Here is a 17,997-nt window from a genome sequence, read left to right on the forward strand (position 1 = left end):
TCAAATGGTCTGGAAGGGGAGATCTATTTATTTATTTTATTGCATCTATGTCCCACTGCAGTAAAAAAAAAAGGATTCATTACATGATATAAAACAACCAGGGTGCAATTTTAAAACAACAATGCAAAGAAGCTCATCTATTAATCAATATATTAAATTGGTGGTCAGATCTAAACTAGAACACTCTACAAAACTTGGCTTTCAGCATCTTCCTGAACACAATCAGGGAGGGTGTGCGTTAAGGTTAGGGAGACTTAGCAGTCACTTCTAGCCTCAACTTCCTTTACATCCCAGAAATGGGGTCTATGAGCAGTTGTTCCTGCAATGACCTTGTAAGTCAAGCTGGTTCCAGTTGGCTGAATAGTTTAGTCCCAAAAATTTAGGGCAAAAACTAAGCTCCCTCAGGGCTAGTTGCCAAAGTTAATTAACTGGATTAGGGTATTTGCACAATGAAATGCAGGTAGTCCTCACTTAACGACCACAACTGGGGCCGGGATTTGGGTTGCTAAGTGAAGTGCTCATTAAGCAAATCTGACCCGATTTTATGACCTTCTTTGCAGTAGTGGTTAGGTGAATCACCGTGGGCATTAAGTGAACCACATGGTCGTTAAGCGAATCATGCAGTTCCCCATTGATTTTCCTTGGCAGAAGCCGGCCGGGAAGGTCGACAATGGCAATCATGTGACCATGGGATGTTGCAACGGTCATAAATGCGAATCGGTTACCAAGTACCCAAATAATGATCACATGACCACAGGGACGCTGCAATAGTCATAAGAGGACCAGTCATAAGTCATTTTTTTGGCACCGTTATAAGTCTGAACCATCACTAAACAAATGGTTGTTAAGTGAGGACTACCTGTACCCACATTTGACTCAGTTAAATGTGTTGCATAAGTAATACCAAGCTGCTTCAAACACAGATGAGCAATCCACAGAACAAAATGGATTCTCAGTCATTAAATGTACAATGCCAGCCATTTTTCCCTAGCATCCAACTACCAGTTTCAAATTATGCTTTTAGCCATCCATTGCCAGCAATCTCCAACAGCCCTAAATGAAAAACTATCTTTGCTGTTGCTTTATTTTTGAGTAATGATTAGGGAGGAAAAAAAGTAGCCGCATCCTTTGAGTGTTGCAATTTTTGCACAAAGGAACCAGGAAAGGGTGTCTAGACTCTAGGGCATTAAGAAAAGAACCGCAGCTGCTGAGTCATTTCTTAAGAGGGGAGAGATGTTGCCAAAGGCTGGCACTATCCAACTCGAAGCGACAGCAACAGCATTAAAACAACCAGAAGCAAGGTGGATTTTGTAAGCTCCTTGTTTAACGGCATAAATATAAATAAGTACATAAATTTACTTTCTAAGCCACCATGTGAAGGCAACTTCGCCAAGGAGCTGGAAAGCACTTGCAGATGGAAAGGGTCCTTCTTAAGGTGCCAGTCAAAAGCCGCTGTTAGACGTAGTTTCCGTTTCTCCTTCCCTAAAATGTCTGTACGTTGCTCCACGCACTGCCTTTTGTTCTTTCTCACCTCTCGGATCTCATCAGCTCCATCCAACCACAACCTTCTTGATCGTCTCCTTCCTCTCCACCCACCTACTCTTCCTTCACGTAGTTGGTTTGCAATCATTCATTATCTCTAGATGACCCAAGCACCTCAACCTATTTCTTCAGTACTGGTCACTCCCTTTGGCATTCAATCCATCCTGATCTCTTCTTGTTTTATTACTTAACCACTTTATGTCCCTTCAGCAAAGGATCATTACCTTGTCGTGGTGCTGGAGCTTGAGCACCTCAATGATGCCATGAGCTAAACCGTGAAGGGCCACCCAAGACGGGAAGGTCATGACAGAGAGGTCAGACTAAATGCGATCCCTGGGGAAGGTAATGGCAACCCACCTCAGTATTCTTGCCGTGAAAACTAAATGGATCAGTACAACCAGAGATATGTCGGTATACCATCGGAAGATGAGACCCCCAGGTCGGAAGATGGTCAAAATGCTACTGGGGAGGAACAGAGGATGAGCTCAACTAGCCCCAGACGTGATGACGCAGCTAGCTCAAAGCCGAAAGGACGGCTAGCGGCCGACGGTGCTGGTGGTGAACGGCGAATCCAATGTTCTAAGGATCAACACACCATCGGAACCTGGAATGTAAGATCTATGAGCCAGGGCAAATTGGATGTGGTTATTGGTGAGATGTCAAGATTAAAGATAGACATTCTGGGCGTCAGTGAACTGAAATGGACTGGAATGGGCCACTTCACATCAAATGACCACCAGATCTACTACTGTGGACAAGAGGACCACAGAAGAAATGGAGTAGCCTTCATAATTAATAGTAAAGTGGCTAAAGCAGTGCTTGGATACAACCCAAAAAACGACAGAATGATCTCAATTCGAATTCAGGGCAAGCCATCTAACATCACAGTGATCCAAATATACGCCCCAACCACAAATGCTGAAGAAGCTGAAGTAGAGCAGTTCTATGAGGATCTGCAGCACCTACTGGACAACACGCCTAAAAGAGATGTTATTTTCATCACAGGAGACTGGAATGCTAAGGTGGGCAGTCAAATGACACCTCGAATTACAGGTAAGTATGGCCTGGGAGAACAAAACGAAGCAGGACACAGGCTGATAGAATTTTGCCAAGACAATTCACTCTGCATAACAAACACTCTCTTCCAACAACCTAAGAGACGGCTTTATACATGGACTTCACCAAATGGACAACACCGAAATCAGATTGACTACATCCTTTGCAGCCAAAGGTGGCGGACATCTGTACAGTCGGTAAAAACAAGGCCTGGAGCTGACTGTAGTTCAGATCACGAACTTCTTCTTGCACAATTTAGGATCAGACTAAAGAGATTAGGGAAGACCCACAGATCAGCTAGATATGAGCTCACTAATATTCCTAAGGAATATGCAGTGGAGGTGAAGAATAGATTTAAGGGACTGGACTTAGTAGATAGGATCCCGGAAGAACTCTGGACAGAAGTTGGCAGCATTGTTCAGGAGGCGGCAACAAAATACATCCCAAAGAAAGAGAAAACCAAGAAGGCAAAATGGCTGTCTGCTGAGACACTAGAAGTAGCCCAAGAAAGAAGGAAAGCAAAAGGCAACAGTGATAGGGGGAGATATGCCCAATTAAATGCAAAATTCCAGAGGTTAGCCAGAAGAGATAAGGAATTATTTTTAAACAAGCAATGCGCGGAAGTGGAAGAAGACAATAGAATAGGAAGGACAAGAGACCTCTTCCAGAAAATTAGAAACATTGGAGGTAAATTCCAGGCAAAAATGGGTATGATCAAAAACAAAGATGGCAAGGACCTAACAGAAGCAGAAGAGATCAAGAAAAGGTGGCAAGAATATACAGAAAACCTGTATAGGAAGGATAACAATATCAGGGATAGCTTTGACGGTGTGGTCGGTGAGCTAGAGCCAGACATCCTGAAGAGTGAGGTTGAGTGGGCCTTAAGAAGCATTGCTAATAACAAGGCAACAGGAGACGACGGCATCCCAGCTGAACTGTTCAAAATCTTGCAAGATGATGCTGTCAAGGTAATGCATGCTATATGCCAGCAAATTTGGAAAACACAAGAATGGCCATCAGACTGGAAAAAATCAACTTATATCCCCATACCAAAAAAGGGAAACACTAAAGAATGTTCAAACTATCGAACAGTGGCACTCATTTCACATGCCAGTAAGGTAATGCTCAAGATCCTGCAAGGTAGACTTCAGCAGTTCATGGAGCGAGAATTGCCAGATGTACAAGCTGGGTTTAGAAAAGGCAGAGGAACTAGAGACCAAATTGCCAATATCCGCTGGATAATGGAAAAAGCCAGGGAGTTTCAGAAAAACATCTATTTCTGTTTTATTGACTATTCTAAAGCCTTTGACTGTGTGGACCATAACAAATTGTGGCAAGTTCTTAGTGGTATGGGGATACCAAGTCATCTTGTATGCCTCCTGAAGAATCTGTATAACGACCAAGTAGCAACAGTAAGAACAGACCATGGAACAACAGACTGGTTTAAGATTGGGAAAGGAGTACGGCAGGGCTGTATACTCTCACCCTACCTATTCAACTTGTATGCAGAACACATCATGCGACAAGCTGGCCTTGAGGAATCCAAGGCTGGAGTTAAAATCTCTGGAAGAAACATTAACAATCTCAGATATGCAGATGATACCACTTTGATGGCTGAAAGTGAAGAGGAACTGAGGAGCCTTATGATGAAGGTGAAAGAAGAAAGTGCAAAAGCTGGCTTGCAGCTAAACCTCAAAAAAACCAAGATTATGGCAACCAGCTTGATTGATAACTGGCAAATAGAGGGAGAAAATGTAGAAGCAGTGAAAGACTTTGTATTCCTAGGTGCAAAGATTACTGCAGATGCTGACTGCAGTCAGGAAATCAGAAGACGCTTAATCCTTGGGAGAAGAGCAATGACAAATCTCGATAAAATAGTTAAGAGCAGAGACATCACACTGACAACAAAGGCCCGCATAGTTAAAGCAATGGTGTTCCCCGTAGTAACATATGGCTGCGAGAGCTGGACCATAAGGAAGGCTGAGCGAAGGAAGATCGATGCTTTTGAACTGTGGTGTTGGAGGAAAATTCTCAGAGTGCCTTGGACTGCAAGAAGATCCAACCAGTCCATCCTCCAGGAAATAAAGCCAGACTGCTCACTTGAGGGAATGATATTAAAGGCAAAACTGAAATACTTTGGCCACATAATGAGAAGACAGGACACCCCGGAGAAGATGCTGATGCTAGGGAGAGTGGAGGGCAAAAGGAAGAGGGGCTGACCAAGGGCAAGATGGATGGATGATATTCTAGAGGTGACGGACTCGTCCCTGGGGGAGCTGGGGGTGTTGACGACCGACAGGAAGCTCTGGCGTGGGCTGGTCCATGAAGTCACGAAGAGTCAGAAGCAACTAAACGAATAAACAACAAACTTTATGTCCAGAGCATGCAACTTATAACCTGACATATGGGACTCTTGCTTTTGTCTAAAACGCTGGGCAGAAGCAGGCTTTCATACACAAACATTTTTGCTTCTTTCAACAAGCATTCATTCCTTGCAACATATTGCCCATTATCCTTCTGCCAGCATTTGGGGTGGCTGGTGGCACAGGGTCCTCTCTACCGAATGTAATCTCCCCCACTTGGATTTTATATTTATATTCATTATTTTAGTATCTTGGTTGTTTACTTTGTAATTTTATACATTGATGCTTTTAAAATGATAATTTTATTGTAAACCGCCCAGAGTCCCCCTTTTTGGGGGGAGATGGGCGGTGGTAGAAATTTGAAGAATGAATGAATGAATGAATAAATAAATAAATTTGCATGTCTGCAATTTTCTGTTTAGTACACATTTTACTGAAATCACAGAAATTAATATACTTGCTGTAGTTTTTCACCATTTATGTATAATTTGCAATCTCTCTCAGTTACCTTTGATACATTAATTTTCAGATCCACAGTCTTCGGCACATCATACAATCACACACTCACCTCAGCCCAGTTGGGTTCTCAGCCAACAGCACAGCATACCACCTGCATACAAAATAACTCACATGCACGTTCCCAATCAACACACCTCTCATGAAGCACAAGCACTGATTATACATGTATCCATAAATGTATTAATCAAAAAAGGGGATGTCACACATCCCTGTCTCATTCTGTAGTCACTGCTGAGCTAAGTATTCTACTTATTCTCACACCTTTATTTCCATCATCTACTGCTCTTGTAGTTTCTTGGCAGCTCAGCAGAAACGGTTAGCCATTGTCATCTTTGTGGGTGTTTTTCCATCTCCCATCCAAGTCCTAAGCAGGTTCAACTCTTTTTAATCTTCTTGAGATCAGCCAAACTTAGTTAGGTGCTACCACCTAGCCAGACATCTCTGCCTCCCACCAGATATAAACAGTGCTCAAAAAAATGAACGATATAATTGTTCTCCCTCCTCACTCATAGTACTCACCCCACCCCATCCCTCTCTCAGTTATTTCTGCAAGAAAGAATTCAGTGGAAAGGAGAGGCTCTCCTACATTCAGATTTCCTCCATGTCCAGGTCAGCTTACATCCTGGGAAGGGTGGATCCACTAGAGCGTTTGCCAACACCTTTGGTGCACTCTGACCTCTTTTAATCTTTCCACCTGTACCTGTTAATGCTTGTAAAACTGCAGACGCTGCCTGAGGGCATGTGCCCTACACGTAGGCACCAAACAGTCTTAAGTGGATTTTTAATCCTCCTATTTAAGTTGGCCCAACAGTGGGGACTTGGAGAACTGAGATGCTTTAGCAAGGAAGGTGGAATAGAATGAACACAGGCCCATTTTCTGAAAGAGCCACACTATTGCATGTTGAAGTGGTAGCTTGACTGTCCTTCCCAACTATTTGGTGCAGCTGCTGATTGGGAGAAGGTGGCACGAGCTGAAGCAAAACGAGAAAGCGGTACATGTGCCAACAGATACTTCTGCACAAAAGCCAGATTGCACAAGAGTCAGCCTTGGCATTCTTTCTTTATGAAGCAATTCAGCCTTAGGGTGGTTGGTGGAGATGGAAACTCAAAGCCTTTGATGTCCCAGTTTCTTTTATTTTCTAGTTTTGCCCCCCAGGTTGAGGAAGGCTGATTTATAAAGCACCTTTTCAAACGTATACCTATTCCTGAGAAAAACTGTAAATGAGTGACGGCTGTCAGCATTCATTCTGATAATGCAGAGCAATGTTTCTCAACCTTGGTAGCTTTAAGATGTCTGGACTTCAACTCCCAGAATTCCCTAGCCAGCATGCTGGCTGGGGAATTCTGGGAGTTGAAGTCCAGACATCTTAAAGTTGCCAAGGTTGAGAAACACTGATGTAGAGAGTAAGGAGGATGACCCTGATGGAGATAATGCAGGCTGTGTTGCCTAGGCAAAGGGGCTAAAGCTTTTGTAAGTCCAGAATGTCCAGATAATGTTTAGAAGCAGCTCAGACAACTGCCTGATTCATTGAACTATAAGAAAGAGGAGGAGATGCAGCATAATCAGGCTTGCAAGATGCTATTATTATAACCCTAACTCAATAAAAGTAGGTTTAGCCATCCTGTGGAGTTGACTGCATGATCTGGTTTATCTCGTGGAGATGACAGATAAATATTCTCTTAATCGTTTGCATGTCAGCTCTCAGTTGGGTGCCCGCTCTTTAAATCAGCTGCGCAAACTGCAGCCCGATAACCCTGCCCCCCCAAACTGCTCCAAAAGTTTATGCTGATCTGTCACATCTAATGCACAGGAAAGAAAAGTCATTAAATCTATGGGTAGTAATCTAATTAACCATATTCAATTAATGTCATTTCATTTAAGAGATGTTTAAATGTACTGATTGAAGAGAATCAACACCCAGATAATCAAAGATTAACACCAGATGAACAATCAAGCAGTACACAATCCCCTAATCAAGGAATTATCAACTCAAGCAATCAAGGAACTACCAAGGAGAGAACGACACCCCCACCAATGTTGTCAGGGCAAACCGTTGTATGTAAACAGGGAGCAAACTCCACTCCCTTCTAGTCGGCCAATGAAACATCTGCAAGAAAACAACCAAGCTCAGAGAGCACCAAGGACTCCACATGCTTAAAGGTATATAACATCCCAGTCCAGGTTTTTGCAGGATAACCTCCCCAGTGCTACTCAGATGGAAAGTCAGGCCCTTGATCCCAAAACAGTTGTGTACCTCTCAGGGGCATCCCTGGGGGAGGGGCCTGAAAAAAGTCAACAAACACAACATAATCAAAGCCCCACCTCTTTGTATGCGTATCATACAAAAGGGGTGCCCTTCGGTCAGGAAGTCACAGCTGCCATCTTGACTTTTTTGAACCCCCTTCCCCCATGGATGCCCCGGATGCCCTTCCTTGAAATAGTTTATCTATTAATACTCTCTGCTTCTGCTAGAGGAGGACAATCTGCCAACAAGGATTGCATTGCTGAGCACTGGAGTGCAGACCCATCTGCGATGTGGCCCTCCAGGTGTGGCTAAAGGCCAATTTCCAGGAGCTTCAATCGGCATCATCCATGCTGAGGAATGTCAGGAGTTGAAGTTTAGAAATGTACGTATGTTCAGCACTGGGAGAAAGTTGCTGGCTTCAGAGGGACTTGCTTCTGAGTCCACATGCCTGAAGAAGGAATTGGGGTATGAACCCAGCTGAGGAGCACCTTTAACAGTAGAGATGACTTAGGATAAAGATCAGCCTAGTTTTGGTCTTATGTGGGAGACGGATGCTGACAGAGAGAGGCACGTTTTGAGGTAAGAGAAGATGGTCTTGTTCTCCTCTGCCAAGTTTAAGTGAGATACAGAGAGTTCTCATTCCAGGTCATCTTACTCTCTCTGTGCTATACAAGCCAGAGGAAAAGATGACTCTCTGCCAACAGTTATATAACCAGACAGATCTAGATGAAGGTGACAAAATAGTTTTGTAGCCCTGAAGGTGGCTAAGAGAAGGAGTCACTACCCATATAACTCATGGGGATCTGATTTCTTTAAAGGGAGAATTAGCTTTCTTATTTTCCTTGAGGAAATCATTCAACGATTAAAGAAAGGAAGACAGAGCACGCAGTGGCAGCATCTTTCTGTTAATACACAGAGCTATTTCAGAATGGCTTCTGGGATTGTAGACAATACACACAAGTTCAGAAACTCAGAATCATCAAGTTTATAACCCAAAATCGCCTAGGGTAGAGAGGGAACTGATGAAGGCGATCACTGAACTGCTAACGGTAATCTCTGATAGAGTCACAACGTGCCAGAAGATTGGAGGAGTGCAAATGTTGTTCCTGGCTTCAAACTAGGGAAGGTGAAGCATTTGGGAAATTACAGACCTGTAAACTTGACAAGGATATTTGTGAGCATTTGGAGAGGAAAGCAGCAATTAACAAGAGCCAGCATGGTTTGTCACAAACAAGTTATGCCAGAGTAATCTTACCTCCTTTTTTGACATAGTATTAGCTTAACAGGGAGAATGCTATGGGCACAGCATACCTTGACCTCAGTCATTTCTTAGTCATTGTTGCAGATTTTTAGTTTGGTGGTGATATACTGCATACAGGTAGTCCTCACTTAACAACCATTTGTTCAGTGATGGTTAGGACTTATGACAGTGCTGAAAAAACAACAACTTATGACCGATTCTCACACTTACAACTGTTGCAGTGTCTCTGCGGTCACATACCACAATTTGAGCACTTGGCAACTGGTTCACATTTATTACTGTTGCAGTGTCCTGTGGTCACGTGATCGCCATTTTCAAACTTCCTGTCCAGCTTCTGGCAAGCAAAATCAATGGGGAACCGTGTTATTCACTTAATGACCATGTGGTCTGCTTTACGCCTGTGGTGATTCGTTTAACAACCGGTGCAAAAAGGTCGTAAAATCGGGTCAGATTCACTTAATGACCACTTTGCTTAGCAACCAAAATTCTGGTCCCAATTGTGGTTGTTAAGTGAGGACTACCTATACAATGTTGCCTATCTCTACAAATTAAGAAACAAAACACTCACTGATGCTGGAGGTCCAATTCAGGCCATGACTGCATGGAAGTCAGTTGTTCTTCCAGCTGGATAATACGCAGACCAATGTAGCCCGAAGAACAAAGTAAGAGAACAACCCTATGGGATAGGCAAAGATGTAAACAAATCATGTTAAAAAGTCAGCACTGGGAAAAGAAACATCATCTGAGGATATTCCTAGCTCAGCCCTGAAAGCTGTAGTAATTACTTCTAAGGGGGTACAAGATCCAGTTTCTAAAATAGTTTAAACAGTTTTCCTTCATAATAACCCACACTTCAGATATTTTAAAAATAGGAAATATTGTCTGGGGATCTGTTCCTAGCATTCCAAAGGCCAGTTTTTAAATTACAGATTCCAGCTGAATGTTACAACTGCTTCCTAATTGTAAAACAGTACAACAATTGAACAAATTAGTTCAAGTAGGTAGTGAGCTTTTTCTTTGCTGGATGTTCAGAAAGAAGTTAGGTGGATTTCTATCTGGGATGCCGTCATTTGGATTTCTGCACTGAGCAGATGGTTGGGCTAGATGACCTCAGGAGCCCCTTCCAACTCCAGGGTTTTAAGGTTCACTCACAAGAAGAGGTAGATAATAATTATAGTGTTGAGATGGCAGAGCTGAGTCCTCCAGCTTCTTAATGACTTCGTAGTCTGCTCTGCCTCTGTCAAAGAAAAGTTCATTACAAAATGGTGTCAAAGATAACCAGATCCTTGTTTATTAGATCAGTAGCAACTGCAGGATGATTGGGAAATTTTATCCAGTTTGTTGGAAGACAACACCCAGCAAGTGGGTTGAAAAGAGCAGCTCAAGGAACAGAGCTAAATAAATACCCCAGGAGGAATCAACTTACAAAGACAAAGGATATCTACAGAATTATTCCAGTTTGCAGCTTTTCTGCTGTTACTAATTTAAAGACAGTGATGCCTTGGTATTTTCCCCCCACTGTTATTATTGTTGTTCAAACCACTGTGGGTCAGAAAAACCTGTCAATATACAGTATGGCAGCTCAGATCCATTTTTACAGCCACTGGATCTCCCAAGATGGTGTTGCTGAAATACTACAGCAAATCACTGGTTTTTGACGGGCCAACCTTTTTGTTTTAAAACAAAAGCCAACGCAGACATCGTCCTTCATTCAACGTATTTATTTCTCTTATTGATAACAAGAAGTTCTGTGCAACCTGATTTGCCGGAATTAAACAATTTCTTTTGCCCTTGCCCCCAGCTTAGACCCACCCCATCACTGACATCAGTCAGGCACCCCTATACCCTCTGCAGCTCTTGGGGGCAGATTTTTTAAAAAGGAACGTTCTCCCCACTTCCCAAATACTGCCCACTGTACTGAGAAATCCAGATCTACCTTAATTCTCAAAACTGAAAGGATCTCACTTACTTTGCTGTGTTGCCACTTGCTGTTGCTGCTTGCAAGGTGCTTCATCTGGTATCTGGATCCTGTCTGCCATATCTGTAAAAGAAGAAAACCCATCCCTAGTCAGCAAAGGGCATGAGAACTGACAATGAAAATACTGAAGTGGTGGATAACTTCTGTTTTTTAGGATAACCGATCGGCAGTAAAGGAACCAACCCTCAAGAAAGGTGCTGCAGACTAGCATTTGGTAGGGCAGCAACGAAGGCCTCGAAAAAGATATTCAGATGCCGTGATGTGTCCATCCCTACAAAGATCAGAACTGTGCAGGCAATGGTTTTCCCTGTGACCATCTATGGAAGCAAAAGGTGGACTTGGAAGAAGCAGGACAGAGGGAGCATTGATGCACTTGAACTCTGGTGTTGGAGAAGATTCCTGGGAACACCATGGATGACCAAGGAAAGGAACAAACGGAGCATAGAAGAAATCAGTCCAGAGTTCTCATTCCAAGCACACAAATAACCAGAGTCCACTTATCCTATTTTGGACACATTATGCTAAGACCTAGATCTCTTGGCATATTGTGAACTCCCAGGAGTCCATCATGCTGGGAAAGGTGGAAGGACAAAGAAATAGAGGACGACCAGCAGCATAGTGGATGGATTCAACAGCAGCGGCAATGGGTGTGTTGTTGGAAGGCCTGAAGGTCCAGGTTAGGGACAGATCATCACTGAGAAAATCCATCTGTGTGGCTGCTAAGAGTTGATGCCAATTTGATGGCACAATCAATCAATCAATCAAAAATGGGGGGAGGGGGGAACTGAGGAATTTATGCTTGGAAATTTTCACCAAGCAGGACAGGGGCACATACCCAATGGAGGGGGAAAAAGAAAACCAATCGCCTTCTACCCTCCAGTACAGCCCTCCTGAGCACCCAATATGGGAACAGAGGCACTGTGGCTAGATTTACAGTATCTGTGCTCCAAATTGTGGAGAGATTGCTGATCAATATGCAACTATTTCAGTCAGATTAAAGAAGGGACCTCGAGCATACCCAGCCTCTCAGACCTTGTGGGGCAAGCAAAGATGATTGGAGACAGGTAGTCCCACTAATAGCCCAGGCCTAGGTCATGAAGAGGGATAACCAGCAACTCAAATTGCACCTGGAAGCCTATGGGAACCACAGCAGCTCACAAAGCAGGGGTGTTCTATGAACACATCCTGCAATCCTCAGTCATATCTAGTTGGTGGCCTCATGTCAGCCCTTCCAGGTGCCCAGAGCAGGGAAAAGACTCCATAAGAAATATTGAAACTCTACTACTTTACTGATATCGGCTACAACAGAATCTTGAAAGCCTGACAGCTTTTGCCCCTCCCTCCCTCTTATACTAAAGAGAGACAAGCAGGCAACCTTGAGATTCTGTCTCACACGGTCGTGTTTTCCCAGGCTGAGTTCACGTTCTGCTAAGGAACTTTGCATGCCCTCTCCAAAGTCATCTTTGTGGTTCTCTATACCTCATTTCAAAACCTCTCTGCAAGCTACCCATTCAGACCGGACAAGGGTTATCTTGAGAAAGCTAAACAAAATGGGACCTAGTTAGTACTCAGAGGGGAGTTTAAGGAAGGTGGGAGTTTAAGTTTGATTAGAAAACTGAAAAACCACCCTGGAGGAATTGCGGACCACTTCAGCACTGTTTCCAGAAAATTACATGTGTCCATGTAGTCTTTATCTTTTTATTTTTCTTCAAGATTGCTTATGTATTCATTCAAATATATATTCCAAATAAGCATTCCTTTTATTTAAAAAATGCTTGTTGTTTTATTTGGAGTTCCTTTGTCTTTAACTTGGTACTATTACTGTTCTCATCCCCTCCTGCATGCACAGATCCTTGTTCTTAAGAAAGGTGAGAGGTTAGGGAGTGGCTTCTGCCAAACACAGGCATGCCCAGCACAGCTACTGGGGGGAGCTTCGAAAGGTGATCCGGCCTTTGGATGGCAGCAGTTTGCCATTCCTTTCCATGTATTCATTCATTCTGAAATAAAGCACAGCAAAAGCAAAATAGAAAACCCAAATCTCACCTGTTTTCTCTGGAAAATTGTGATTTGCAACTGATTCCTTAGAGATCTACAAAGAAAGAAGAATGAGAATTGGATGGGAGAAGACTTTTGTAGAGTATTCAGAATAATCACGAAGCATTTTGCTTACAGATTGAACTGTACTGGGAATATCTGTACTACAAATGAACCAATTTGGTTGTGGGGTTATCATATCAAATTTGGTCTGCAAGAATCTAGACCACCAGATGCTAGCAAAGATGTAGAAAAATCTCTTAACACTTTGCTACTAACTCATGACCACCTAGATTTTTGCAGCCCGGGTAAGACAGGCCTTGGTGGAATGCTTTTCAAAACTAAAAAAAAAAACAACCCTCTGAGTCTGCCATTCCAATATGCTCAAGAAACACTCCCCCTTCACCCTGACTTGGTTTGCTTTGTTTAGCCTGATCTTTTAGATCTGTCAGATTAAAAGGGTCCCTATTTGGGAAAATAAAAAGTCCATGCCTACTTCCTGCATGGTATCCCATGAGCCCTTGAGCTAGGAAACTAGTAGGAAGGCATCCTTAAATCAGCTGTCCCTTTCCCACTGCCAGGCGAAATAGCTTAGATCAGTGTTTCTCAACCTAGCAATTTGAAGATGTATGGACCTCAACTCCAAGAATTCCCCAGCCAGCATGGCTGGCTGGGGAATTGTGGGAGTTGAAGTTCACACATCTTAAAGTTGCCAAGGTCGAGAAACACTGGCTTACATGCTGCAGCCAGTCAACCTTTGCTTTGGGAGGCATAGCTGTTGGCTTCCAGGAGCTCACAGCCTGTGCTTCCCAGACTTGGCAGTGAATGTTCTAAAGGAGCATCTTCCATTTTCAACTCCTGTAGAGATTGGATTAATACTGCCCCAATGCTTCTTCCTGTAACTACTGGGTTAGCAGCAAACGCAGCCACAGAATCTAACCAGTTTGTCAAAATGAGAAAATGAGCCTTGTAATGGTGCATCACTCAATTTAGTTAAGTGTGTTCAGTTAGCACCTTGTGAAACACTTAAATGATTTAGTAGGGAAGGATTAGAGTATCTTGGGACCTCCAATTGATCCATGCAACTAAACTGGATCATTTATATTTATATTTACATTATATTATATTACTTAACTTTTAGAGGGTATTTCAATTTTATTTATTTATTATTTATTTTTTTAAATTCAAATTTATTAGCCACCCAACTCCAAGGGACTCTGGAGTAAATCTAACCCCAAACAGACGCAGCCATGCACAGACTAAAACTACCTCCATACAGTCATGTAATGAGTACATTTTTTGTAATGTAATATCCTTTTCATTCATTCATTCATTCATTCATTAATATATATATATATATATATGAAAGGTGAAAGGTCCCCTATGCAAGCACCGAGTCATGTCTGACCCTTTGGAGGGACACCGGTTTTGTGACATTTTCTAGGCAGACTATAGCTGGGTGGTTTGCCATTGCCTTCCCCAGTCCATATACTCTGTGTGTGTGTGTGTGTGTGTGTACACACACACGCGCACAGGCGCGCATACTTAGTCCTCCAAGAAAATGAGCTGAAAAGAAAGAGCAACTAAGAAAAAGGACTTGCTGGGAAGCATAGAACGCATTTCCCAAACACTGATTGGCTGCAATGGCTGAGCCACACCTTCTACTACTGGCCAATGGGGAAAGGGCTATTGACATCATGAAGCCTTGACAGTATTTTCCTGGGCAAGGGCTCATGAAATATAAAGAGCTAGTGGGGGGGACTTTGTGCTCCCCAAATGGCTATTTGGAGTGCAGTTAGCATACTTGTGTGCTGCAGAACCACCGGCAAGCAGATTTACTGTGTCACTGGTTGAAAGAGTTAACCATGATGTAGGAGCTAGGTTTATCAGTGATTAATCCCACTTTTGGTAAGAGCAGCCTCTGCTGGGGGAGGCAGGAGGAGGGAGACAAGGACGTGGTCAGACCACAAAGGCAGGCCCTGCCTCTTTTCTACACACATCACAATGTTGCACACAAACCAAGAGGGGCAGAACTTGTCACACAACACCACCATTTGTCATTTAGGTGAAAGCAGCAAGACCCTGCGGGTGCCACGGAAAACGCTATTTATCCCTTCTCCTTCATCCTGCTGCTTGGGACAGAGGGAAGTTGGTATCAAAATGAGAAGTAAAAGAGGGATAAAAGGGGGTGAACCGGGGAGGAAAAAGTGGGTCAGAAATAAAGAGAACAGGAGGCACCACCTGCTTTTGATTCCAGCACCACCATCCCTTGGCATGCAGTGCCCAAAAGATAATTTGGAAGCAATGTGGCCCTTGAAAGAACAATTGTTCTCCATCCCTGATTTACAGGAAGCATTAGGAGTGTGACCATTTGTTTCCTAATAATAGAAAATGTGTGAAAAAGGATATTTATATTATTTGCCACTTCCCTGTCCTAGAACATGCACACCCACAGAAATGCTCACCAGGGGTACCTTCAGAAGATGCTCTGAGCTGATGGAAGGTGTAACTGGACTGCTGCTCTGACTGCTGTCCTAGGAGCAGTGCAAGGAGAAAGAGGAAAGATTAGTGTGGTCCAACAAAGGGATGGAGCTGAGATATCAGAAGCAACCATTTGGTTTTGCTTCTTGGGGTGTTAAAAAAAGTCCCCCATCCCACCGTATAGTACCCAAGACCACCTAATGATTTGGAAAACCAAGGCAAAAACCAGCCCAAGTATCTCTGTGTGAATTATTAAAAAAATGCTAGAATGATAAATAGAATAATAACAGTCGGCTACCCAAAATCCGCTGGAAAAGCAGATGCCTTGTTGTGCCCAACAGCAGGGCTAGTTCTGGGTAAAGTAACTGGACCTGAATCCCAGAACCATAGACCTCTGAATGGCATGGATCCCGGTTACCTGTGGGACCGCCTCTTCCCTGTTACATCAACCCGTCCCACCCAATCATGCAGAGGGGGCATGTTGCGGACCCCGTCTGTAAGGGTGTTCCATCTGGCGGGGTCCAGGAGGCAGGCCTTCTCTGCAGTAGCTCCCGCCCTCTGGAACGCTCTGCCCCTGGAGGTGAGGCTGGCCCCCTCACTCCTGGCCTTCCAGAAGAACCTGAAGACCTGGCTCTGCCACCTTGCTTGGGGCAGGGAGGGGAGCAGTTACTCCTGGGGATGGCTGGCCCCTTAGAGTGCTCCTCACACACATGGACTGAGTTAGATCATCTTCCACTTGGATTTCATTCTTATTTTTATATTTATATTTGATAACTGTATTTATATTTTATGGTTACTGTTTTAATTGATGGCTTTTATTGTAAACCACCCAAAGTCCCTCTTGTGGTGGGAGATGGGCAGTGGCAAAAATTTGAATAAATAAATAAGTGGGAAGGGACCACAACGACCATGTAACCCCACATTCCGCAGTGTGCGGGGAAACCAATTAAACCATACTCAACAGCCCCAAGCCTATTGAGATTAGATGGGTGGGGATGGGTGGGTGAGGATTGAAAAAATAATCTGGCAGCTCTGAAGCAACATTTCCAGTCTGGAGCTTAATTACCTGGAGGTGTTTACAAACAGAGCGCAGGAGCTGGTAGGCACTTTCCCGTGACCGGATGGATCCAAACACAAACTGTAATAGAGAGCAGAGGACAAACACTGTGTTGCAGCACGAAACAACTCGGTCAGAGACAACTCAATTTGTTTCCTCTCTCCCTTTCGATGGGGAGGGACCATCTGTTTTATGCAGCAGGCCCTGAGGGAAATAGTCTGGGGAAATAGTATGACCTGGGGTAAAACAATTTCCCTGTGTCTCAGCAACTTTGGGTCCAGGACTAGACAACCCTGGTTTTTCCCTTCCAAACTAGGCCTGACCCTCAACAGTTGCTAGGTTTGTCTGATCCTTAACTGAGGCATATCAGAGGACTTCAGACAAGATAACCTTGCTACTAAGGGTCTCTTACCTTCTTTCCTTCAGTTGTACGGATGCAGATGGCGTTGGGTACCAACAAGACTGTGTTGGCCTTCTTTAGGACACTGATGTTTGGCACTGGAATGATAACCTGACCGGAGAAAATGGGAGGAAGTCAGAGGCAGAGATCGGCTCTTCATTGTTCCTGATGAGACACTGGAGAAAACGACTGTGATTGGGTTTACACACTGCACAAAGAAAGTAGGGAGCCAGTATAGTACAGTGGTGAAAGGGATGGAGTGGGGTCCAGGATCAAGTCTGCCCCCAGTGTGGAAATTCTGTGGCTGGATCCATCTTTAACAAGGGGTGGAATCTGCACCCCAAATTAAGAAGTGGTTGATTTCTATTAACTTCTATTAGTTTCTATCTGGTGTAGTGGTTAAGGCATCAGGCTAGAACTGGGAGCCGTGAGTTCTAGTCCCTTCTTGAGCACAAAGCCAGCTGGGTGACCTTGGGCCAGTCGCTCTCTCTCAGCCCCAGGAAGCAGGCAATGGCAAACCACTTCTGCAAATCTTGCCAAGAAAACTGCAGGGACTTGCCCAGGCAGTCTCTGAGAATTGGACACGATTGAATGGATTAAAAAAAAATAACATAGGTTAGTTATTCTTAACTGCTTAATGTGCTATGCCCATATTAATGACTATATCCATACAACATACTTAAATTGTATTGAATGAACTCATGTTCTAGGTTCCCACAACATGCTAAACAAGCAAGCAAGAATCTTAATACTTACCTAGCTTAACACGCAAAATACAGTTCTAGGTTTTTAACTAATCTGACTATCTCATGTGAGCCCAGTTAATATAAGAACATAAGCAGTGCCCTGCTGGATCGGACCTGGCCCATCTAGTCCAGCAGTCTGTTCTCACAATGGCCCACCAACTACACAAGGAAGCCCACTAGTCTCCCAGCAGATGGCCTTCAGAGGCAGAAACACTGCCATCAAGTTTAATAGCCACTGATCCCCCAAAATGGGTGTGTTAAAAGATTATGCTTTTGTTCAAACCCAGCTAATACTGAGTGATTTAGGCCAGTCA

General features: G+C 43.7%; 1 protein-coding gene across 4 annotated transcripts in view; it reads right to left on the reverse strand.

Annotated features, from left to right (window-relative positions):
* LOC134488350 (GRAM domain-containing protein 2A-like) overlaps positions 1 to 17,997 on the reverse strand; it is a 38,570-nt gene that overhangs the window by 2,290 nt on the left and 18,283 nt on the right. For 2 of the 4 annotated variants that reach the window (XM_063290732.1, XM_063290731.1), the window contains exons 6-12: positions 16,950 to 17,048; positions 16,547 to 16,618; positions 15,453 to 15,533; positions 13,009 to 13,054; positions 10,957 to 11,028; positions 10,140 to 10,224; positions 9,556 to 9,663 (exon numbers count right to left, since the gene is read on the reverse strand). In XM_063290732.1, coding sequence (XP_063146802.1) covers positions 9,556 to 9,663; positions 10,140 to 10,224; positions 10,957 to 11,028; positions 13,009 to 13,054; positions 15,453 to 15,533; positions 16,547 to 16,618; positions 16,950 to 17,048 — 563 coding nt within the window. The remainder of the gene's footprint in view (positions 1 to 9,555; positions 9,664 to 10,139; positions 10,225 to 10,956; positions 11,029 to 13,008; positions 13,055 to 15,452; positions 15,534 to 16,546; positions 16,619 to 16,949; positions 17,049 to 17,997) is intronic. The other 2 variants (XM_063290734.1, XM_063290733.1) reach the window with 2 other exon arrangements.

This window comes from Candoia aspera, chromosome 1 (genome assembly GCF_035149785.1).
Source record: "Candoia aspera isolate rCanAsp1 chromosome 1, rCanAsp1.hap2, whole genome shotgun sequence".
Taxonomy (NCBI): domain Eukaryota; kingdom Metazoa; phylum Chordata; class Lepidosauria; order Squamata; family Boidae; genus Candoia; species Candoia aspera.